We start from the raw sequence: 26,048 nt of genomic DNA, 5'->3' as shown, positions 1-26,048 counted from the left end.
CAAACAAAGGGTGATGTACAAGATAGGGTGTACAATACATTAAAGTCTCCAGAATAGAGGCCCTGAGTATCTAAACAGCAGATTCTCCCTCTATAAACCTGTACGGCCCTTGAGATCCAGTGACCAAGCTTTACTACAGGTTCCAAGAGCCAGAAAGACCAGGCAAGGTGGAAGAGCCCTATCTATAGCCGGTCCAAGGTTGTGGAACAGCCTCCCTCTCTCTTTGAGACTCTGTCAGGAATATCTCCCTTTCAGAAAACAGTTAAAAACCTTTCTATTTCCTAACTAGTGACATCTGTGTACCTACGGTTGCAAGCTGAAAAAAGATTTTCAAAGGCGCGGAGATACTCCTTCGGGAGGTGATCCTAGCGCGGTATAAACCCGCAAATAAATAAATAAATAAATGACAAGTAGGGTAATTGAGGTAGTGACACAGTGGCAGTCCTGGGTGTGTGCTCGCCATGACAGGAACAGACAGCCATCTCCCTTTCCCTTCCCCTGCTCAGCCTTCTGCAGGCACTGTGGTAATCCTATCCAGAACACTTCAATTCATCCCATCATGCAAAGGACAGACATGTGGATTGTGACTGACTCCTCTCAAAGTCAGCGGAAGACATCTGTGGTGTTCTCCAAGGCTCCTCTCTATATAGGCCTGTCCTACACTTAGCCTAGCATTGATGTGCTCATTAACTTTCATGGGTATCAATTACCAACCATAATATTAATGATGGAACTCTACTTTTCCTCTCCGCCAGTGAAAACACGAAAAGCAACTAATAAAAAACAAGCACTTGTAATGCAATAGGTCTCGCATTTGAGAGCGTTTGAGCTATTGGGATTGTAAATATCAATGTCTTTTATTTATGTATTTGAAAAACCTGCAAGCAGAACGATGCCACAGCCATTACTCTTGGACAGACTATGCCAGTGTTCCAAGGTATTTGATTTATGATGTGGAGATTGATGTTGGCCCCAAGATGATATGTGATCAAATTATATACAGTTTATTTATTAATTTTATTATTACATGAAGAGAATCTAGGCTCCAAATATATTACGTTTTTTGGGGAGGGATACTTTTGCAATGGGCTATGGCTGGCTTGGTCAGATCAGAATATGAAGTCTTTGAGAAAAATGAAGTAGTCCCACCTCCAAATCAGTTTTAGCAAGAGGCTCAAGTCTGTGTGCTACAACCTACATTAGCAGTTGTTACACAATATCTCTTTTATATTTCAGGTGGATGCACTTTGCGTAATTTGGAGGAAATTTAAAACAGCTTTTGAGCAGGACCAAAATACAGACTGGGTGGCTGCTGGCACGCTATTTTTTCATCCCACTTAAAAGCCCTGCTTGCGGAGACACAAAACCCAGCACCTCCAGTCTAGTTAGTTCTGCAAGGGAGTAGTTATAGAATTCCATCCGATGCCCTTCCAGCTCCAAAAATATCAAATTAGGTAAAGCCATTGTTAAAGAATGTGTAATAGGCATGCTCTTGTACTCTTCCACAGAAGCTGTGTATAGTTCCGTGGCTGTTTGTTGACTTGGCTACTACCACACGATATTTGTGGAAAATAAAAATACATCTCCACTCCGGGAATAACCTTTCTTTATCGTTAATCTTTCAGGCAGAGGACATTTGAATAAACAATGAATGTTTTTTTAGGTCGAGCCTGTCCCATTCCGCAGGAATGGATAGGATCGAATTCATGTCGGCAAAATCCTCTTCAAACTAAGGGGTTTCAGCCCGGCGTTTTCTTGCAGTTCACGTGAACATGCACGAGCATTCACGGCCAGGGCTTCTCCTCCCCTAGCAGCACTCCTCCCACACCAGCAACTTCCCCCTCCCACACCAGCACCTCCCCTCTCTCTCCCCGAAAACACAGCCTTGCCGTAGCAGCACTCCTCCCACACCAGCACCTCCCTCCTCCCACACCAGCACCTCCCCTCTCTCTCCCCGCAAACACAGCCTTCCTTTCATTTCTCCTCCCCCTCCCCAGCCAGCTTCCCCCGGCCGTGTTCCCTCAGATATGCTATTGCATATCGTTTGCTACCTCTTGTATTTTGTTGCTCTTGATACTTGCACAACTGTCACTATTGTCTCATGTAACGTAACGTTTGCTTTTGTAACATGCTCACTTGTAATTTTGGCTTCATGTATCTAAAAACGCCTCCCTCGCGCTCCTTTCTCCCTCTCTCCCGCTGCCTAGTCCTCCCACCCCCTCCCTCTCCAGCGCGCGCTCCACTCGCATCTGCCTGCTGCTCCCCCGCCCACCCCCCCACTCCCCCAACCAGCAATGCCGAGAAGCTTGTTTCCTCTAAGAACATATCGTTTGCCGTGTTCCCTCAGATATGCTATTGCATATCGTTTGCTACCTCTTGTATTTTGTTGCTCTTGATACTTGCACAACTGTCACTATTGTCTCATGTAACGTAACGTTTGCTTTTGTAACATGCTCACTTGTAATTTTGGCTTCATGTATCTAAAAACGCCTCCCTCGCGCTCCTTTCTCCCTCTCTCCCGCTGCCTAGTCCTCCCACCCCCTCCCTCTCCAGCGCGCGCTCCACTCGCATCTGCCTGCTGCTCCCCCGCCCACCCCCCCCACTCCCCCAACCAGCAATGCCGAGAAGCTTGTTTCCTCTAAGAACATATCGTTTGCTACCTCTTGTATTTTGTTTGCTCTTGATACTTGCACAACTGTCACTATTGTCTCATGTAACGTAACGTTTGCTTTTGTAACATGCTCACTTGTAATTTTTGCTTCATGTATCACTACTGTTGTCCGCACTATATAACAAGCATTGGCATAGCCAATAGGTCTCGCTTGTGGGACCTTATAAGTATTTAGTTTTGCAGCACAATATCCGAGTTGCATAATCGGATATTGTGCTGCAAAACTAAATACTTATAAGGTCCCACAAGCGAGACCTATTGGCAATGCCAATGCTTGTTTGTAGTTCATTTTAATATTCTCACTACAAGCGGCCATTGCTGGGAGGACGCAATGTGAGAAGAATGCCTGCCAACATTCAAATTCGGCTGAGATATATCAAGCTTTCGAAATAGAACATCTCTTCTTTTTTAGGATCACCGACAAAGAGTGACGGTGAATGAATAATAAATACGGCCAGCTACCCATGCTGCACTGCAGCTTGTTACGGGTAATATAGGGGGGGGGCCTGTGATACAACACAATGTTACTTACACATTAAACAGAACGTCCGCTCATGAACATTTTGCAGAGCCTTAGGGAGCATGAGTACCTTACATTGCACTCCCAGCTACTTTGGTGTTAATAGTACTGCTCTCGAGCTTACTTTGGTCATGCCACCGCAGTCCTTCTCATAGTCTTGACGGCTAAGCACAGACTTTAGATTATCCATCCCAGCAATTTTGACGCTGCCTGCAAATGTGCAAACTTGTTGGGTTCCGCCTCTCGCTATGTGCAACAGGTCTATTCCGCCCAGGCAACAGCAGGATCTTGGTATAACGTCACTTGGGTGTCTTGGTATTGAGTTCTATAAGCAAAAACACTGAAGGACAAAATGTGCTGAACTATACTGGCCTTTACGGAATTATGGTGGTCCCCTTAAAATAGCGTCTGCTTTGTAATGTTACCGTAAAAAGTTCAATTGAAAAAAGCACTGCCAGGAGTAAATTCTGAAATCATACGAAAGAGTCTATTTTTGAGCACTTTGTATACTATACGTGGCTAGCGGCCATCTTGGCGACGAAAACTACGATTTACACCACTGGTCTGGTTGCTCCAGACTGGCCCTTGCTCGCCTGAAAAGGAGCACCCGCTCTGACCTTGCTGGTCCGAGTAAGAAGCTTACATCGATTCCTGCGTGGCTTGCTTTAGCCAAGGCCTGTTTGCTCCAATCAAGTTGCCGACACCGCCATCAGCGAGAGCCTTCGTGGGACAGCTCGTGACCAACGCCTGGACGTCCTTGACCTCTTCGTGTCCACGTGGCTGCAGAGACAATCTTCACTTCATCACCTGTTTGCACCCGACATTGCCTGGTTCCATCCTGGTTCCACGGTAGTCACTGGCTAGTGACTTTGAACATTGTCCGCTCTGCTTTCAGGTCTTCACCTCTTCAGATCCACCCTTGGATCCACCGGAACTCTCCTCGACGACCCGCCTGCAGCATCTTCAGCTCCAAGCACCATCGACCTGCGTGACGAAACCCAACACTACTTCGCACCTGTGCACCCGCTTCCTGTGGGTGAGGTAACTCAGCAACGCCGTGTTCCCACACTTGCATACACCTCTAGTGCCTGTGTCTAAAGTTTTATCCTTGTAGGTCCATCGGAAGGTTCCTTAAACACTAACTTTGTAACTTTTACGCACCATTGACTTAACATTGGTGCATGCGTGCACTTTAAGCGCTGCACCAGAGTCCCGCGGGCCTTTCCCGACTTCATCACTGCTAGTCCCGAACAGCTCCAGCGATTCCCCAGGCCCTAGGCCTCTTTCCTTTCCCCATAGTGGTTCTTATACCACTATTTTAGTATATGGTTTAGGTGGCCCCTAGGGCTCATCCATATTGTGCAACTTTTGTATATTTAAACTGTGTTTTGTTTTAACACATTTGCTTCTGTGCTCATAAAGAGTATAGGGGTTATTTGTAGAAATAAATCTATATATATTTTCAATATATATCTGTGTGGTGTCCTTTCATTTGGTATTCAAGGGGATTGTGTATGGTAAAACAGCTTGATTCACATGCCTTTACAGAGTTTAGCCTAAGACTGCTTAGTCCATGCTACCCCTAGGATAGCTTGTCTATAAGGTTGACTTACAACCATCATCATAAGGGTTGCTTGGCATGGTACAAGGTGATCACTAGAACTAGTGAGCATCATATACCAGGCCAACTTCTCACAGCATCTATTCAATGTGGCCGTCAATTTGCAGTAGCAGCTGCGCATTGCTTCTTGTAACGTATGGACACACAGGTTTATGAGGGATGTAAACTACAATTTTGCCGGTTGCATTTTGCACTTGGTAGCTCATGTGCACCCGGAAGTTTTGGGGCTCTAATTTGTGGAGTGGGTGAATAGGCAATGGCCACTGAAACAGCGTTGGGGTGCAGTAAACGCGCTGTGCTGAAAGTAAACAAAGTAGTCCCTACAGCATAATGAAACTGTAGTTGGCCGATGCTCCTCAAGAAGAAAACTGAATTGATGTCTCGGGACAGCCAAGCAATGAGGAGCCAGCAAACAGGATTGACGCAAGAGTGAACCTATGGAAAACAGCAGGAGGACTTGCACTGAAATCGCACACAGTATTGCAAGTACAACAGGTATTGCAGACAGCACATTTGCGCTGATGCCCGACCTAATAATTGGTATTTGTTTTAAAATGCTAATCCATTTTAAAACACAGGCATTCACCGAGTGGTCTGCATGTTTTAGCACAATAAAGCCAGACCCACTGGTTTTGCAAATGCTTATTCGCTTTGTCCCGAAGTTCCCCTGCTTTGTTTCTGGTTTGCCAATTGTTTCTTAACCTCATCCTAAAGTACCAAGAAAAACACAAATCTTGTGTGCCTTTACACACCCTTAATGTGTCCAGAGTCTGAGGAGGCTATTCTTTAGTCTCACTAGAGTTACCCCAACCTGTTCCCCAGTGCACAGGCCCTAGCTAAAGTAGCTTGATAGTATTTTTAGGTTGTCATAGCTGCACCGTGGTCCTGATGCCTAATGACTTAAATTCTAAATTAGGTACAGAGGCCTTTTGCAAACGGGAGCTGCTTCAGTTACTTTTCTAATGAACAAATATGTTTGTCATCATTGTATGTATGAGTAATCCAATAACAAGTCTACAAAAATTGGAAAAAGTGCGGATAAAAGAACTGAATATCATATGGGTAAGCCTTAGTAAGTCAAGAGCAGTTTCATATACATCAATACATCTAGAGTAATGTCTTTAGAAAGCTTAGCGTGCTGATAAGAAATTTCTTTCCAAAGAGTTATCTCATGTAAACGGGTTGGGAAAAAAAAGCCAGGAACAGGAATCTCATACATAATGATCACTAAAGAACAACAGTTGACAGTGAGGGCCTATAGCAACTAGCACCTAACCTGCTATCCCCGAAGAACAGTAAATAGAGGAAGTTACCCCAAGAAAGTATGTGTACACCTGACCATAAACACCCACTTTTCCCACAGTGAACACGGACCAGGAGGATTGTTTTTTGACTTAGTTGCCCAGCATGTATCAAGGTGCTGAGTGGCCGCCTTTAATTGTGTGGGACCCAGTGTACTAATAATTTTAGGGGTGTCGCACACCAGCCCCACGGTCACTAGAAAGATTAAGGTGCCTACAATTGCTCCAAAGTGACTCATTTGTTCCGGCGCTTAGTTTTGTATCAATGCTGACAAATCACATCTTGTCCTAGATACAGGGTGAGAACGTGGGGAACCCAATAAACCCTTGGAGGCTTGGGCAATTCAAACAGTATCAAGTCAAGGTGCCTACAAGGGATTTTACTTTAAAAAGTGTGTTTTATAGTTATTTGTAAAGGAATTATTCGATGGTTACGTCTAGTCAGATTACAAACCAGAGTTTCACCAATTTAAACATTCAATAAATGGACAGAGAGAAACAGCACAAACACAGGAATAACTTTTCGTAAATATACAAATATTTGTTTATGTATAAATCTAGTTTAAGAAGGGTACAGACAATCAAAAATGAATTTAGCAATAAATCATGAAGGAGGTATAGTGCAACTTGTCCTACAATTTATGAATAAAAACATCTATTCCAATATAATAAACAAGCATTTACAATGCAACGGTTTTGCCTTTGAAAAAGTTAGAGCTATTGGCATTGTAAATGACAAAAATTTTATTTGTGTTGGTTTTGAAAACAGATAAATAAATGGCATTGTCATTTACATTGCCAACAGCTTAATCTCTCGCAAATGTAAGACATATTGTACCCTACTGGACGAGCTCAGCAGACAGCAATTACTAACACACACACACCCCCAGAGCCACACACACACACACACCTAGAGCCACACACACACACACACACCTAGAGCCACACACACACACACACCTAGAGCCACACACACACACACAGAGCCACACACCCCCAGAGCCACACACACACACACACACAGAGCCACACACACACACACACACAGAGCCACACACACACACACACACACACACCCAGAGCCACACAAACACACCTAGGAGAGCAAGCACAGCCAGGGGGCAGGGAAGCAAGCACAGCCAGGGGGCAGGGAAGCAAGCACAGCAAAGGGGCAGGAAGCAAGCACAGCGAGGGGGCAGGGAAGCAAGCGCAGCCAGGGGGCAGGGAAGCAATCACAGCGAAGGTGCAGGGAAGCAAGCACAGCCAGGGGGCAGGGAAGCAAGCACAGCCTGGGGGCAGGGGAGCAAGCACAGCCAGGTGGCAGGGAAGCAAGCACAGCCAGGGGGCAGGGGAGCAAGCACAGCCAGGGGGCAGGGCAGCAAGCACAGCCAGGGGGCAGGGAAGCAAGCACAGCGAGGGGGCAGGGGAACCAGGGGGCAGGGGAGAAAGCACAGCCAGGGGGCAGGGAAGCAAGCGCAGCCAGGGGACAGGGGAGCAAGCACAGGGAGGGGGCAGGGGAGCAAGCACAGCCAGGGAAGCAAGCACAGCGAGGGGGCAGGGAAGCAAGCACAGCCAGGGAAGCAAGCACAGCAAGGGGGCAGGGAAGCAAGCACAGCGAGGGGGCAGGGAAGCAAGCGCAGCGAGGGGGCAGGGAAGCAAGCGCAGCGAGGGGGCAGGGAAGCAAGCGCAGCGAGGGGGCAGGGAAGCAAGCGCAGCGAGGGGGCAGGGAAGCAAGCGCAGCGAGGGGGCAGGGAAGCAAGCACAGCGAGGGGGCAGGGAAGAAAGCACAGCGAGGGGCCAGGGAAGCAAGCGCAGCGAGGGGGCAGGGAAGCAAGCGCAGCGAGGGGGCAGGGAAGCAAGCACAGCGAGGGGGCAGGGAAGAAAGCACAGCGAGGGGGCAGGGAAGCAAGCGCAGCCAGGGGGCAGGGAACCAAGCACAGCGAGGGGGCAGGGAAGCAAGCACAGCCAGGGAAGCAAGCACAGCGAGGGGGCAGGGAAGCAAGTGCAGCCAAGGGGCAGGGGAGCAAGCACAGCGAGGGGGCAGGGAAGCAAGCACAGCCAGGGAAGCAAGCACAGCGAGGGGGCAGGGAAGAAAGCACAGCCAGGGGGCAGGGAAGCAAGCACAGCCAGGGAAGCAAGCACAGCGAGGGGGCAGGGAAGCAAGCACAGCCAGGGGGCAGGGAAGCAAGCACAGCCAGGGGGCAGGGAAGCAAGCACAGCCAGGGGGCAGGGAAGCAAGCACAGCCAGGGGGCAGGGAAGCAAGCACAGCCAGGGGGCAGGGAAGCAAGCACAGCCAGGGGGCAGGGAAGCAAGCACAGCCAGGGGGCAGGGAAGCAAGCACAGCCAGGGGGCAGGGAAGCAAGCACAGCCAGGGGGCAGGGAAGCAAGCACAGCCATGGGGCAGGGAAGAAAGCACAGCGAGGGTGCAGGGAAGCAAGCACAGCGAGGGGGCAGGGAAGCAAGCACAGCGAGGGGGCAGGGAAGCAAGCACAGCGAGGGGGCAGGGAAGCAAGCACAGCGCCCCCTTGTGTCTCTTCCACAGAACAATTCTATTAAGAAGTGGGCCTTTTACAAAACAAACTACTCCAACCTATGTAGGGCAGGCCAATGTCAAAATATGGCATGTTATGCTTTTTACCCATAAAGCACCACAACCTTGTGGGCTTCAGTGCCCTACGTAGGGGATTGTAAGCAAATGTTGAAAGCAGGTCTTTCCAGGTCAAAATGGTTTACTTTGGTCTGTGCAGTTTATTGATGGCATACATAATTCAACTTTGTGCAGAAGGAGAACATGCTGTAGTGGCTCATTCCTCAGATCTAACAGCAGAACTGTGCCATAATAGGTTTTGTGGCAAAAGCTATCACCATGGTCCTAGGGAGGTATGCGTGCTTGCTCTTGCAACAGTGCTTTTGGATGCACTGAGCATAATAGAACAAAGGAAGGAAATATATGTCCCATCAGACCTCGTAATCATGGCTCATCACACTCTATAAATAAAGATCACACCCTGCTGATTGTGTTCACTATTCTGTTGACACCAACCAGTTTCAGTGATGTCAGAAAGTGGCCTTTTGGGAACATACCGCTTTTGAAGAATAGGCGGACACCGCAGCCATTCAGGGTTCCAATTGCAGTCCTGAGCATGCTTTGCTTTTGAAGTCACCCAAATGGGTGGCGTAAAGCTAAACTGCAGCCCACAAACAACAGCTGGCCTTTATGCTACTGGTACATTCTCCTCCACCACATTCATGCAGCCTTATTAAATAGTCCGGCAAGTCAATCAGCATTAACCAATGTTACTGTGTTTGAGGGGTCAGCGTACATGCAGCGTGAGCTGTTTAGCAGTTTTCCATTTGCCAGTTTAATAAAAAAACGTATCAAGATTTTAAAAACTCAGAGGCCCGCAGAAAAAAAAAACATCAGATTCTTACACTCGTCATTTCTGTAATTCGTAATTCATCTATATAGAAATCACTGAACACTTATAGTAGACAATAGAACTACATGGCCTTCAGCAAACATTGCTGCATGAACTCTTACTACGGACAGCGAGAGGGGGAGGGCAGGAGGGGGCACACGGACATCAATGGAGATGGACATTTGCGACTGTGTGTGACTTGTGTATGTATGCTAGTGTTGATCTATGTGGACATATGACTTTATGCAGGTGCTATAGTCGCCCGTGTGTAAAGACCTGAGGTGGGGCAGGATATACATCAGAATCCTGCTTGACGATCTCAACCACTCATCCTTCTGAGATCGATACAATGAATGACAGTAATCTGGATAAAAACACTTACCTGCTGTCACTACCAGGAAATATTCAGATCATATAACGAGCTATATATCACATAGGTGTAGCAGTTAGTACTCGGTATGGGGCTAGGGTCAATAATAGCGCATAACATCCCTCTTGTAGCTAGGTTGGCGCTTTGTCACTGAATGTGTTATTTTTAAAGTACAGCACGCCCACTCCAGCACGTTTCGCAGGAAGACAAAAACCACATAAATAAACAGGAATACTGGGAACTGCCAAAGATGACAGGAGGTCAGCATGCGGTTCTCCCGGGTGTGAGTATCTTGGGCTTAAGGCCGAGGCCTCTCCGCCCACATCCCAGCATCTTGGCAGCCATGATCTGGGTGTTTCCAAAGTTCAAGGCTCCTCTCTCCTACAGCTGAGGCCTCGGATTATGGCTGAGTTCCTGTGGAGAGAGCCGTCGCGGTGCCTGTGCAGTCCAGCTGACTCACAAACAAAACATTGCTTCCACTCCGCTCCTGAAGCAGCTCTTCGCACGGCGACGGCGAAAGGGGGAGGCCAGCATCGAAAATGAGTGGGGCTGAACCCAGTCTGTTAGATGCCAGCTACAGGGAAATTACCGCATTTGCCGAAATGCTGGCAGTGGCACCTGGGAAAGGCAGCAAGGGCTGGGTAAAGTCAGTCACACGTCATGCAGATGCATCCCTTCAGACTAATGTTGCCCGTCTATTGTAGATCTGATGTTCTATAGGTAACTTTGCTTGTCTTTGTTTATACAATATGTGTAAAAAAAGAGCTTGAGAAGGGGGGGGGGGGGGGGGGCGGATTAAAATAAGCAAACACCAACACTGACTCAAATGGAACGGACACACGGAGAGGGGGGGGGGTGCGGGAACGGACACACGGGTAGCGGGAGGGAGCCTCCCCTAGCCCCAGCAAACAAAGCACTCACCTGGACTTCGTCCCGGGGCCGAGGCGGGACATGTTCGGTGCTCAGGCCTCGGATTACGGCCGAGTTCCTGTGGAGAGAGCCGTCGCGGTGACTGTGCAGTCCAGCTGACTCGCAAACAAAACATTGCTTCCACTCCGCTCCTGAAGCAGCTCTTCGCACGGCGACGGCGAAAGGGGGAGGCCAGCATCAGGAAACAAGCGGGAGGGGGCGGGAAAGGGGGAGGAGAGACGCAGAAGACGGCCGGAGCAGGAAGGCGGGTGCCGGCTCAATGCCGGACCAGATTCGGGGGCGTTCCCGGCTTTCGGCTGACGTCGCGTGACGTCGGCAAAAGCCAAAGAATCTCGGGAACGCCCCCGAATCTGGTCCGGCATTGACGGACAGGCCCCTCGTCCAATGGCTAGGCTCCATTTATGGAGCCAGCCAATGAATGACGAGGGCCGACCCAAACCCACACTACAGTTCTCATCAGGTTTTCGCCTGCGCGAAAAAGATGCGCAGAGCGCATCTTTTCGCCAGGCAAAACCTAAAAAGTGACATAACTCCTGATACAAATAATAGTCACTTAAATACATTGACTAACTGTTGTATCTAATGATCACAGTTCAACTTAATTTACATAAATATAATTGTATGCATTATGTTTATATAGGGGTCCTTGCTATATGCAATATCCATCGTCCTGACGATGGTCTGACGGACTAACACCACCAAAGACCGAAAGGTCGACTTTACCATCTACTTCCCAAATAGTCAATGGATTTAAGTGACTAAGTGATCTGATTAGACGTAACCATCGAATAATTCCTTTACAAATAACTATAAAAACACACTTTCCCTTGTAGGCACCTTGACTTGATCTTGTCCTAGAAACAGCGGCCCATTGCATTACTGGGCTCCGCGAATGCACTGAAGAAGTCCATTTGTAATGGATGAAACGCGTTGGCTGATCCACTCTATGTGTTGCATGTCACACTACAATCATTTGCGAGTCGAAATAAAAGGAGAATTTGAAGAACACGACATTGGATACAGATCTTGTATTTTATGGAGTTGATATATAGTGGTGCACCGATTGCTTTTTATGTTGTACATAATGATCACTTTCTGTATTGTAACCAATGCTTTGTGATATCCCTGTTCTCTATTAAGCATTCACTTTGTAATTAGACTGTTACTATGAACTGTTCAGTGCAACCTCAGTAAATCATTTATAGTTGAGATGCTCAGTAAAGACAGACACACAAAAGATTAGATGTTCCCTTTCTCTAGTGAAGCAATCCAAGGTTACCTCCTCTTCAGCAAATCACAATGCTGGGCAAGACGCTGTTTGTAGCAAGGCATGAGGACAGCAGCTAGGGGTTAATCGTAAGTTTTACACCACAATAGTATTTCAGTCTGCTTGATTCGTTAGTCTATATTTTGAGTGAAAAAGACAGGAAAAGGACAGACTGTGACACTTTTTTTCCAAGCCTGTGTTGCATTATCCTGATCATTGGTAAAATGCCCCTAGCTACTGGAGTCTTGCAGTAGGGCACTAAATTGTGTGTGCATTATTTTAACACATGCAAGATACAAAGAAGCGCAAGACTGGTTTAAATACGGGATCTCTATAGATCTCAACCTCATACTCAACTGCTTACACCTGCATGTTTGTATAAAACTGGCTCATCGGACCAAGCTACGGTGAGACTGTGAGCAAATTAACTTGCACAGAGGGAGTACTCCCAGTTATTACCCCATGTTTAGATCAAGTTTGCATTGCACTGTGGGAGATGAAGGGACAGCACCAACATCTGCAGCTCATGAAACTACTGCCATGCAGACATAGCTCTGCGACTGTCCCTTTCTGCGCTCTCCTAATTGCACCAGAAGCAGTCCAGAATAGGGGCCTCAGTGGTACATAGCTTCAAAGATACGGAAGTTGGAAAAAGAAATGTACAAACTATGTAATGTTAAGGCACTCTGTATTCATTAGACCCAAAGGGTATTTTTTTCAATCAACAAACCTTCTGGCAAAGACAATCAAACCATACAAAGTATATTTTAGATAAATGCATGTTTTCCCCTCAAAATCCCATTACACGCTCCTCCATTTATTTTACAACTCACCACAGGTGCATTGCGAAACCCTTTAACTGCCTGGAAGATTCCACCTCCTATGGTGCCCATGGTAAAGGCCCCGCCACAGTCATCCACTATCCTCCATGGACTGCAAGGAAAGTCAAGAGAAAACAGCAGTTAACAGATGATGGAAGTGGACACCCATACACGAGAAAACAGCAATGGCAGCAGTGTATGCCATTGTGTGATACATGAAACAAATCAGCAGAAGAGTATTTTTTAACAATGCACAGCGTTTTGGGAAGCATAAAGAGAAAAGCCTTGGTAAGTACTGTCACAGCAGGCAGGCCATCTTTTATCTGGAAGAGCTTAGTTTATTGCTAGGATGAAGAAAACAACATTCGATGGACAGAATGCAGAACAATGTCATACATTTACCCCAGTAGAGAGATCTGGGCCTAAATCCATCGTTTTTTTGCTCACCATGCCATTCCAGTTTGAACCCAGCCATATGCAAATCAGTCTTGACACTGTGCCCCATGGGAACAGTCCAGCCCGAACTTCCAAGCCAGGTCCTCCCTGGACTGGAAACAAGCATCCTAGGACCGGTTTCGAGCTTTCAGCACTCATCAGCCAGGATAGCTTGTTTCAGTGGCATGGAGAGCACGGGACTCACGTCTGAGCATACCCGTCCCACTCCGGTTGACAAATGTAAAAAGAACGATTGATGGACAGAATGCAGAACAGTGTCATACATTCATACATTCACCCCAGTACAGAAATCTGGGCATAAATCCATCGTTTTTTTTTTAGGTCTCGCCTAGCGACGCCGCGCATACGCTGTCACCTTGGCGAGACCTAGAGTCCTCGCTTTTGCTAGCGAAGGGAGACAGGAGATGGCAAACGCCCAGACAGGCGGGGTCCACGCACATCTCCTGTCCGCGCTCGCAGCGTTTAAGCGGAACGCACCAAGCGCTTTCACGCCGACAACTTGTTAAAGAAAGCCCCAGGCGTCAGTGTTCTCTCAATGAATTTGGCATTCCTGCTTCCCTTCTCTCTCCTCCCCTCTGGCCGAATTTTGGTGACGTGTCCAGCCCAGCAGCCAGAGGTAGTGGCATGATTTCATTAGCGGTGCAAGGTATTTTTTTTACCAAGTTTGTATTTATTGTTTTGGCGGAAAGGAAGTTGTGCCCTGTATCAATATGAACTCTCGCAAACCTTCTGTCCCTAGGGTCACTAACTTCCTTGACAAGATGACGGTCGGCATCATGAGTGCGAGACAGGCAGGGACTTTCAGTGGCATAGCAAACATCTTCACATAAGAAACAAAATGCAGGAGGAACAATAGGTACTTGCCAACTTTGGTGAAGAGCATTTCATGTTGCATTCATTAATCCACAAGTAATGCTCCATCATTTGAGATGCTGTTGTTCAGACTCCCATGATTTCCACATCCTAGTGTTTGGCTTTAATAGTTCTTCGCCATCTCCAGTTTACATGCTTAAGAAGTAGCCTGGGTACACAGTCAAGTACGGTCAGGGTATGATAACCAGCAATATGACTTAGTCAAGTCTTCTGATGTGAGATGCAGTTACTAGGTTTAAATCCGAGCAAAACCATGTCAGCATTTCATCCTTCTGTGATCCATGAATATGCTACTAGTAGACTGAATGAGGTGTTTATGATTTAATTAGAACAGTTAAGAGTGGCAAAAGTGTGGTATGTGCACGGTATACACAAAGTTATCATTATTATTTCAATTTATCTGTGCCAAAGTAGTGGTGAGTTTACAGGGATTTGTAACAGTGTTTGGCTGCAATGTTTGCTTACCTGTGTGCACCAGGCATCTGGTGCTCAACGTTGCTGTGGCTCAGCTCTTGGCTCTAGGTCCTACATGGACCACAATATGGTTATTAGCTTTGTGGAGTGTGTGGATTGGTTATTTTTCAACAGGGTGTTTACCCACATATGCCTGGATCGTGCTCCCACCACACCCTCACTATTGAAGTCTGGAGCCTCATCTGGTTTCTGCCCTCCCATTTCTGTTCAGCATAATTTTCCATTCCTGCTGCTTGGCGTAGAAACTACTGGTCGACATGTGTGATGTCAACCACTTCCCAATCACCCAATAACACGAAGGCCAAGCCTTTCTCTCCTCTGGGACCAAGCTTGATTTGGCCATGGCTGGTGAACAGAACCAAATTCACACGGAGAAGAGGTTAAAATCTTAGGCCCTCTCTCAACAAACATGTCACCAGTGACTGACGTCGAGGACCACACAGCAACCACAGGAGGTCATGTGACAAGAGTACTCTAGGGCATTAGCTCTATATTAACATGAATAGTAGTGATACACTAGATAAACAAAACGCTCTAACATTTTAAATTGTTATCAGAACAATCACTTATGTATCAGCATTGATATAATGCAAACCTGGCTGTCCATCAATGGAATTTTGTACCATAGAATGAGGTAGGTAGTAAAAGTGACTTTTCATAGTTTGCCTAGTATAAATTACATTTGGATGCATTTTTAGACAAGGATCCATGTAACAGTCTACAACTGAAGAGTAAGAGCCACCCATTGCAATGAGTCCCACCAGCCCGTGGAGCTGCTGTGGGATCTCTTTGGTACGTTTCGATCTAAGCACATTTCTGAGGCAAGGGATACCTCTGCATTCAGTGATGAATCTGATGATCCCCAGTGTTAGTGTGCACACCAACCTTTCCAACTTTTACTGTGATGTGTTTACTATTCATATTGTTCTGCTCTTTTGTTTCCTCTCTTACCTTCTCTGAACTTTAGTGAACCATATGATATAGTACCATTGAGTTGGGTAACAATAAACATCTGTTATTCAGCGCCAAGACACCTACAGGTAATTGTGTGCTTTACAAATACACCTGTTATGTTATGTTATATACCTAAAGTAAAGTTGAATTCATTAGTCATGTGTGCCAGGGTACAAGTAGTATCTGCTCTTCACAAGTGAGTTCTGCTATTATAGTTCACTTGTAAAAATAAAAAAAGTCAACCATCATCAGTAATAATTTAATGTCTATGACGAGGCTTAATCAGCCTCCTGTCTTCTGTACCAAACTAAAAGCAAGGCTTTGATTTTCCGGAGACATTCACAATTGGTGCAGCAAGAATTACATTTCCAAATAAACAAGCATTTGCAATGCAATAGGTCTCGCATTAGGAAAGTTTGAGCTATTGGTAAAAGTAAATGACAAATTTTTTATTTATGTGTTGGTTTTGAAAATAGCGAAATTAATAGCTTTGTCATTTACAATGCCAATACTTTTACCTTTCGCAAATGTGACACCTATAGCATTTGTAGTGCAATATTTGTTGTATTTACGTGACTTAGATGTATTGATATTACAAATGACAATCGTTTTTAATTTGTTTAAATAATTAATACTTAAATAAAAGTTATTGTAATTTGTAATGGCAATAGCTGAAACTTTTGTAAATAACTTTTGTGAAGATTATGTTCAGTGTATTTTATTTTGACGAAAATCCAAGAACGGATGTGAAATATTAACATCTTTTTGTGACATTTGTAATAAAGCTTGAAACATTGAGAGAACATATTTGAACCAGTTGTTGTTGAATGGTTGCACAGATTGATGCTGAGTGATGTTGTGGTGCCCCTGAGTGATGCTGTGGTGGTGCTGAGTGATGCTGTGGTGATGCGATAGATAGAGTGTAATTATGTGGCGTGTACCTATGTGGCACTGAGTGGTATTTGGAGTGTATGTTGCGTTGAGCGCAGTGTAATTATGTGGCACTGAGTGGTATTTGGAGTGTATGTTGCATTGAGCGCAGTGTAATTATGTGGCGTGTAATTATGTGGCACTGAGTGGTATTTGGAGTGTATGTTGCATTGAGTGCAGAGTAATTATGTGGCACTGAGTGGTATTTGGAGTGTATGTTGCATTGAGCGCAGTGTAATTATATGGCACTGAGTGGTATTTGGAGTGTATGTTGCATTGATTGCAGTGTAATTATGTGGCGTGTAATTATGTGGCATTGAGTGGTATTTGGAGTGTATGTTGCGTTGAGCGCAGTGTAATTATGTGCTTGTAATTATGTGGCACTGAGTGGTATTTGGAGTGTATGTTGCATTGAGCGCAGTGTAATTATGTGGCGTGTAATTATGTGGCACTGAGTGGTATTTGGAGTGTATGTTGCATTGAGTGCAGAGTAATTATGTGGCACTGAGTGGTATTTGGAGTGTATGTTGCATTTAGCGCAGTGTAATTATATGGCACTGAGTGGTATTTGGAGTGTATGTTGCATTGATTGCAGTGTAATTATGTGGCACTGAGTGGTATTTGGAGTGTATGTTGCATTGAGCGCAGTGTAATTATATGGCACTGAGTGGTATTTGGAGTGTATGTTGCATTGATTGCAGTGTAACTATGTGGCACTGAGTGGTATTTGGAGTGTATGTTGCATTGAGCGCAGTGTAATTATATGGCATTGAGTGGTATTTGGAGTGTATGTTGCATTGAGCGCAGTGTAATTATATGGCACTGAGTGGTATTTGGAGTGTAGGTTGCGTTGAGCGCAGTGTAAATATGTAGCATATTCGGCACGGAACTCAGCCATGGTGGCAGCAGAGTCGCTAAGTTGTTCAGTGGTATTGGTGTTAATTGCTACATCGTCCACATCCGACAGAGATTATGGTCTTCTAATCACCTTGGCACATTTGAATGGGAGCTTCCACTGCTTGGGATCCCCTTTCCCCATGATGGCAAGCATGTGCAGAAGTATATGTGCTCAAAGAGAAGTGTATGGTACAAAGGACTTATTCTAGGAGAGAGTAGGGGAAGGCCAGAACCAGGAGGGCAGCTAACACGTGCGGCCTTAAATCACCGTCGGTGACAGCCTCTGGGCTCGGAGCATTATCAGATTAGTGAGGCCTGGCAGGCAGGTCCAAATGCAGGGGGTGTATGGGTGTGACAGAGGCCGTAGCTATGCCTAGGACTGGTAACAATAGATATCGTAGGCAACAGTTCTGTTAAGCCAGACCTACAAATTGCATAACAGCACACTGTCCAATTGTGTTTACTCTACTAATGCAACATATATTTTGATATATCTAAAATAAGCAAATAATATCATTCCTGAAAACTGAAATGGTCATTGTCCGTTAAATATCGAGGTGGTCTGCACTGGTAGTAACTTCAACATTGACTTACCCAAATGTAATCCTAGTAAGACACACAAATCTTAACCGTAGATCCTGGAGACCTCAATGCTTGCCTTGCCAGAGATAATCTCAGAGACAGGTGGTTACAAGGTAAGAAAGAGAGCAACAGTATTACCTACAAAATCCAGAAGCCAACCCCTCTCCAACACAGACATAATATTCCACAAACACAAGTGACCATGCAATTCCTCTTTGTAAATCAGCACTCTACTTAAACCTCATTATAACAAAGTAATGCAGTTTGCACATACATTAGGCACATTGCCGAACAATGTCTGCCATGATGTGCACATTTGCAGTTTAAAAGCTAATTATGAAGTAAGGAGCACTTTTCAATGTGTGGGTTATTAATGGTGCAAATGTATTTAGGCTGTTCTAAGCTGCCCAATATGCCCACTATTATCTAGAGGTAAAATAAAGTATTTGATTCACTCCTCACTGGTAAAGCTCCCAGGCAGCTAGTTATCTAGTGGAGTTTTACAAAATTAGTAAACAGAATATGGTTCCCTTTTACACCATGTTTTTGATAAGCTAAAAATATGGCCAGTCTCCTCCTTCAAATTCAAATACAGCCACGATTGTGTTAATCCTGAAACCCAACAAAGACACATTAAGTAGAGCCAGTCAACGACCCATATTGCTAATCAATGATGAAGCTAAACTATTGGCACAAGTGTTCGCAAAAAGACTAAAAACAGTCTTACCATCCATGAACAAGTGGCTTTGTTTCGATTTGTTCATCAGCAGCTAATGATTCCAAACGCCCCTCAGCTGTTATTAAGCCACGATCCTCCAAAGATTTGCTGGAAGAAACACATCACCCTCACTCTCACAAGACCTCACCTGCCAACACCATTCACTACTCTCAACTTCATATGATTCCTCCACTCTTCCTCTGGCCCACCTGCACCTTGTTTCTGACATGGACCCACCAAAAATAACCAATACCAAGCTGGAGTTATCAGGTCACTACGCTTACAAAATGAAAGTATCCTCTGAATCTAACAAAAAAAGCTTTGAGGAACTCTTCAAAGCTCTTTCAGAAACTCTGTTTTCTGATCCCTACTTCTGCGTAAAGGAGTTATTATAAGTGAACTTATCCTTTTTACAAAAAGACGAGCATGATGGAGGAAAGCCTTGCTCTCATTGCTCTTGATCTCTACACCGAGAAAAATTCCTCTAGGTCCAAGACACTCGGTAGCAGTTACTCTAGAACTACTTAGCCATGGAAACAAATACTGCTTTCGGAAGTAGACCTTTGAACCCCCATCATGCCTCAAACAATGACACTGCTGAAGTCCAAACCCCTTATCACAACCAGCAACATGTCCCTAGCACCCCGCTTACCTTGCTCTCAAGCTCCCCATCACCCATCTTTGAGCCGCCTCTCCTTTAAACTCAACTTCTCTTTGACTGGCTCCCCATAATTACCATAGGCATAAACACCCACCTCCTTTCCGCTGCTCCAGGACCAGACAACCTGTTCCCACACCTCACTATCATTCAGACTGGATGAGACTGCACAAAACCTACAACTCAAGGAAAACTTACAAAGCCTTTTCCACATCAACATAAAATATACTAATAATCAGTGGCCAATTTGGAATTCGAGAATCAATAGCATATTCATAGCCATCTCACCAACCAACGTTCCTTTCCTCCAACACACCTGCCGACCAAACTAATCTCACCTTCTTTGGAGTCCCTACATTTAAGATAGGAACCCTACCCTACCCCACCCGAATGCCTCCACTCAGCCCTTTAGAATTTTAGATCCACTATCTGACGAAGATGTCCACTCTCTCTTCCTATCTTATAACTAAGGCTCCTGGTTTTATGGCATTTATTTTTTTGACATTTCTGTCTGTATTCATCCATATTTATTTTTCGCTCATTTTATTTGTATTTTTCCTTATTTACCTTGTCTTTTGTGGAAAAATTAAGATTAAATGTGCATATTTCTGTATGTATTTAACCAGGTAATTTACACTTGTGCATGAACGCCTACTAGGTTTCAATGATATAAACGCACTCAGATGATAAAATATGCACTTATAGGAAAACATGCACATTTTAGACTTAAACTGATGTTTAAGGCACTTTACTAAGATGCCTTTTTTTAAACCCCCTTGTCTGTTAATCCGCACAGCTATTGGCCTAACAGTTACGAGTGCCAGCATTTAGAATAACTAAAAAACAACCCATTTTATGTTTTTATACGCATTTTAAATAAATACAGGCAGAAAAGTAAATGGTATCCTCTCTGTATTTATCTGTAAAAACCGAAAACAGGGAGCCTTACCTATAACTCCTCACACTTTGATAACAGATAATCAGGGTCTAACACAATGCATTCCTGCAAACCCAGAGTATCAAAGCTCAACCACAGAGCGTTAAACAAATACAACATTAAGTGTGTTACCTTTACTCAGACCTCCACAACCAGCACCAAATCCATCTGAAATGTAAGCTATTCACTTGCAGATCAGCTGCAGGATATTGCTGAACTTATCCTCACACATGACCCTGACCATCTTTTCTTGACAAAAACATGGCTAAATGCTTCCTCTCATCCTATCCTTGACATAGTAGTCCCTCCTAGCGCTACATCACCAGATCTGACCCAGAAACCAGGTGGAAGCATAGCCTACATTCACTGCAACAGCCTTTCAGTCACACACTCTCTATCCCCTTTTCTATTAACTTACGAATACCTATGCATTGATATTGAATGCAACAACACATCACTATGCAAATTATACACAATCTACCACCCGCCTGGAGATAACCTTTTTCTTTCACAGAAGAAGTCAAGGAAATTATCGCAACAAACTTGGGCCAACACTGCACCCAAATCTTCTTTGGAGGCCTCAACCTCCACTGCAATGATTTGAATGAGCCTACAGTTAACAGCCTTAAATCCTTTCTTGCTGATCTCAACCGGATACAATTCCGTTACCAACCCACACACTAGGGAGTGACCTTAGATCTTATCGCAAAAGCTATCTCAATTCAATTGCAAACTATCCTCCCCTGTAACTGGTCAGACCACCACCACACTGCATTCATTTCGGAATCCCTTAGATCAAATACCACTCAATTAACTAAACCCAAAATATGAAAAGGGGGCATGCATAACATTAACCTTAATGAAATGGCATCCCTCAGTATAAATATCCTTCCGCCTCCTGGTGACAAGTTAGATGTCCAAGAACTTACAAACCACTACAACAGCTCCATGAAGAACATTCTAGACTCAATTGCACCATTACAGCTAAACAGACTGCTCCCCCAAAGACTCTAAACCATGGTACAATGCTTGCCTTAATAACAAAAGAGGTAACCTGAGACTAGTTGACCGAAAGTGGAGATCCTCACCTTCCCTTGAACACCTAAAGCATTTGGGATCACCGGGGAAATCATATTACAAAAGCATTACACACTTGAAAGAAAATTTCTTCAGAAACCAACTAGATCAAGATAGAAACAGACCCAAAAAACTGAAACCAACAAGATCATGCTAGACACTGACCCAAAATAACTATTTGAGGTCATTAAACTTCAATCAACTGGCCTAACCAACCCTTCCCCAGCTGGATCCAGTCCATTACCAAACTGCAAAGAATTGGCCTCCTTCTTCCTTGAAAGATAGAAAATATGAGATCTGATTTGCAGAGAGCATTGGATCACTGTCCTCTCACCTCACTCCAGCAATTTCCCTTCGCAGATTGCTGTACCCTCAGGTCTACTGGAGCACATCCTCAATACAATGCTTCATGAACTCTTTCAAAACCTTTGAGGAAAATTCCAGCCTCAAAATTCCAGCAAATCTGAAACCCTCAAACCACTTCAACGACCTGCTACCCCCCCCCACAACTTCTTCAATTAGATCAAACTATCTATACTCCCACTTTGGAACAAGATCGTTATTGCCTCTCTGCTTCAAGACACAATCCCAGATACCCCTATCCTAAAACAAAATACAACGGCCGATCACATGGGCCTAAATAACTTCCGCCAAATCTTAAACATTCCAACCCTGACGAAGCTCCATGAAAAACGTGTACATGTCCAACACTGTAACCACATTGATCAATCCAGTCTTCTTGGTCAATTCCAACCTGGCTTCCGCCTGGAGAACAACAGTGAATCAGTCTCTCAAAGTCCACTCCGGTCACCTTTGGGGTCCCACAGGGTCCCTCCTTCTGACCCACTTTCTTTAAACTGTTTATGGAATGCTAACTGTAATTCTGACCTCATCCAAAATCCACTATCACATGTACGCTGAAGACATTTAATGTTCCCTAGGTTTTACCATCTGTGCACTTACGTAGTGCCTGAGAGCCATTACTGTTGAACCTCTTTCCTCATGTTGCACCACCTCCACTTCTGCATTGACCAATATACCCACTACTGTGGTTGCAATGTATATTCTGAGTCTGTGCCATCTCTACTTCTGGTTGGGCCAATCAGACCCACTTGTGCCTTTTGTCATCCTTGGGATTCACCAATGATGATGGAGCCAGTCCTGTTATCAACATACCAAGTTGCCAAAAAATGTAAACTCAATAAGGTAATTAAGTAAAATGTAACTGCCGGACACACATCTTCTTGCTAAAACTGATGTTTTTCCAAGCAGCTACAACTCTGCAGCAACCAATTTAGATCCCATCTCCGAGTCTTACGCACAACAAAAAAAGTCTTCCTAAGTAGACCATTTTAAAAACAACACTTTACCAACCATGCGGAACTGATTGTGCAGTAACTTATTAAGTCATCCCTATAGAGCACTTTAGTCCTTATAAAGGATACAGAAAGTGCTATATTTATGCCAATACCATTCTGTTTTATTATGGATGGATACTGTTGGCCTGCTGGTGAGGTGAACTGGGCAAGATGTATGGTGGTGGTATTTCTCCTATCTGTGGAAAGTTCTTTACTCGCAAATATGTTAGTAGAGGAGGGCTAGCCCTTGAAAGCTCAAGCCTGAAGCCTGCCTCTAGCTTAGCTCGAGGTCCTGCTGGAATCGCAAGCCCATAGCAAGCCGAGCTTTCATGAGGTTTCTGCCAGCCTCCCACCATCCCTCTACCCTGCATTCGGACCAGAGCTACCGATTTTGAAAGTTGAAAAACAAGGTTCAAGTCAAACATCAGCACAAAATCCAGTGATTCTCCGCAAACTGCTAAATCTCCGCTTGCCTGTAAGCGTTAAATGTGACCTTTTGTAATATAACTGGTGCTCATGTAAAGACATCACATTTGACCTTTGGGTCGAGTTCAGGCTATTTCAAAACTACAAACAAAAAAGCACAAAGAGGTGAAAACAAATTCTTAAATTAAGGAACGACAAACCATAATTTCCTGGCTGATTTGTGCACTGTGAAATCAAAAACACAGTATAAACAGCAGATTCACCACTTAAACTGTGTGATCTTGAGCAAATATTTCATTTCACCAAAACGTGTCTTAATTATCGTCTATAAAAACACTTTCAAATAAGAACGTACAGAATACCTGTTGTACAAAAATAGTTTGGGGCAGATTTGCAAGCCCCTTGCGACACTTTTACGCCGCCGTTGCGTCACTTTAATGCCGCAGCGGCGGCGTAAACAATGCGCCACATTGCGACCTATTTACAACGTGACGCATCTAGGCAGATGCGCCACGTTGTAAAGCTCTGCGCCACATGAAACTTGCGTCAGGTTTCATGTGGGCGTTCTGTCGCAGGGTGGGCGTTCCCTCGCAGGAAAGCTCCGTAAAACTGGAGCAGTGAAATCTACATGATTTCACTGAGTCAGTTTTACGACGCTGCTGCGTCAAATCCTTACGCCTGCTTGAAGCAGGCGTAAGGAGTGACGCACCACGTTGAGTATGGGTGGCCCCTGTGCATTGCAGGAGCTGCGTCGCGACTCCAGCAATGCGCTGCCCATATGCCACAAGATGCGTCACGCATCTTCCCTTCTTTGCACCATGGTGTGCCGCATTATAAATGCGGGGCATCTGTGGTGGCAGAAGGAGGGAATTGCATGACGCATCTGTTCTGGCACATCCCTGCTGATTTGCAGAGATGCGCCAGAACATGTAAATATGCCCCCAAGTGCTTTAATAGACTATAATGTTGTTCTATAATAATAGGGCCCACCTACCGGGGCAGATTTATGAAGGCCCTGCGCCGCCGGTGCGTCACTTTATTTGACGCAACGGCGGCGCAAACAATGCGCCCTATTTACAACGCGACGCATCTAGGAGATGCGTCACGTTGTAAAGCCCTGCTCCATGAGGAGGCGTTCCTGTGCATGGGGGGGCGTTCCTACGCAGGAACGCCCCTAAAAGTGGCTGAGTGAAATCTATGAGATTTCGCTCAGTCACTTTCAGGACAATGCTGCGTCAAAACCCTGCGCCTGCTTAAAGCAGGCGTAGGTATTGACGCAGCATTGTGGAGATGGGGCACCCCCGAGCCTTGCTGGAGCTGCGTCGCGCTTGCGACGCATCTCCAGCAATGCGCCACCTTTACGGCACAGATGCTTCACGCATCTGTGCCGTTTTTGCCCCATGGTGCGCCGCATTGTAAATGCGGCGCACCATGGGTGGCGGAGCAGCGGCGCAGGATGACTGGCGCATCCCTGGGGATGCGCCAGTCATCATAAATCTGCCCCATAGTGTTTACATGGCAACTATCTTGACTTTTAGTGCCCTAATCGTTTATGTTTAAAAACCATTTCTTTTAGTAAGTACTTCTCATTGCAGTGTCATGTAACATAATAATGTGAAAGCTATACGTTAAAGAAACATAATTTGGAATTCTGGAACAACTTTATCATATTTTATATCATGTGTAAGGCATGATTAACATTGCAAGCATTTTCAGGGCTCGGCTCGTGCACAGGCACCAAGATCCGAGCCAGACCCTTGGCTCGACTACCTCTACAGGAAACTGATCTGAGCACGTCTTGCAAACGTATCATTTGTTGTTTATTAATTGCCCTACTAAAGGGTGAAATATATGCTTAACAAAAACACTGGTTTGCTATTTTTTAAATTATCCTTTCAATAAAAGGTACAATTTAGACATGTTTCTAAGGAAACACAACACTTGACCACAAACAGTCTCATATATTTCCACTCAGATCTCTGCCCCACCCCGCACCTTCTTTCATTACAGCCATTCGACTATTCCCTCACCCAAGATCGGTACGACCCAAATGTATTTAGTCAAACTCCGGGCTGTTTAGAAGCACTGTGGGTCATGCAGCTTCCTGGCCCACAAGATAAACACCAACCGTACAATTCTGACATGATCATGTTTATTCTACAACGTAAACGTGGGAATAACCTGGTTTAAGAAGCTAAACTATCGCTATGACTGCACTCCCTACCACCGGCGCGACCCTCCGTGGTAACGAAAAGATTGGGCAGTGACAAGGTCACCCCAGCCTCGTCCATTCATTACTAGCTTATACAGGCGCTGGGTTTCTGGTTCTCATAGACAGGAAGCATGAGGCGCACATATGACATTACGCTGTAGAGAAAGAACGTCCTTGTTCCAACACTAACAGACCATATGCGTCGCGCCCTCTGTTAAAATGCCCTTTGAAAATGAGCAATTCTGTATCACCTACCAGGGTTCACGTGCGTACTCCTCCATCTTGCAACGATCAGGACAGGTGACGTAACGAAAGGAAACAGAGTAAAGGGAGGAGGCAGTGGCAGGGGCGGAGCATGGTTGATTCTACGCGAGAACGGACACCGCCTACAAGGCGGAGGGAGGACGTATTCATGTTCTTTTGTGATTGGCTAGTCTCTAAATCAAGGCGGGATTAGTAGCAAGGCTGCTATCACAAAAACCTCGAACGGGAGGACCGACCGGTGATTAATGTTTCAATGGGTGTTGGGGTGCCACTGGCGTAGCTAGGGGGGGGCGCTCCGCCCCAGGCTGCAC

General features: G+C 45.3%; 1 protein-coding gene across 1 annotated transcript in view; it reads right to left on the bottom strand.

The window, feature by feature from the left end:
- The window catches only part of TIMM17A (translocase of inner mitochondrial membrane 17A), a 186,211-nt gene extending 160,364 nt beyond the window's left edge, over positions 1-25,847 (bottom strand). Inside the window, exons 1-2 of the mRNA XM_078644156.1 lie at positions 25,729-25,847; positions 12,934-13,033 (exon numbers count right to left, since the gene is read on the bottom strand). Of these exons, the coding sequence (XP_078500282.1) occupies positions 12,934-13,033; positions 25,729-25,754 (126 nt within the window). The 5' untranslated portion in view covers positions 25,755-25,847. The remainder of the gene's footprint in view (positions 1-12,933; positions 13,034-25,728) is intronic.
- Positions 25,848-26,048: the final 201 nt, after the last annotated feature.

This window comes from Lissotriton helveticus, chromosome 5_1 (assembly GCF_964261635.1).
Source record: "Lissotriton helveticus chromosome 5_1, aLisHel1.1, whole genome shotgun sequence".
Classification (NCBI taxonomy): domain Eukaryota; kingdom Metazoa; phylum Chordata; class Amphibia; order Caudata; family Salamandridae; genus Lissotriton; species Lissotriton helveticus.
The sequence above is the reverse complement of the archived record's forward strand: the minus strand, read 5'-3'. Positions and strand labels throughout refer to the sequence as shown.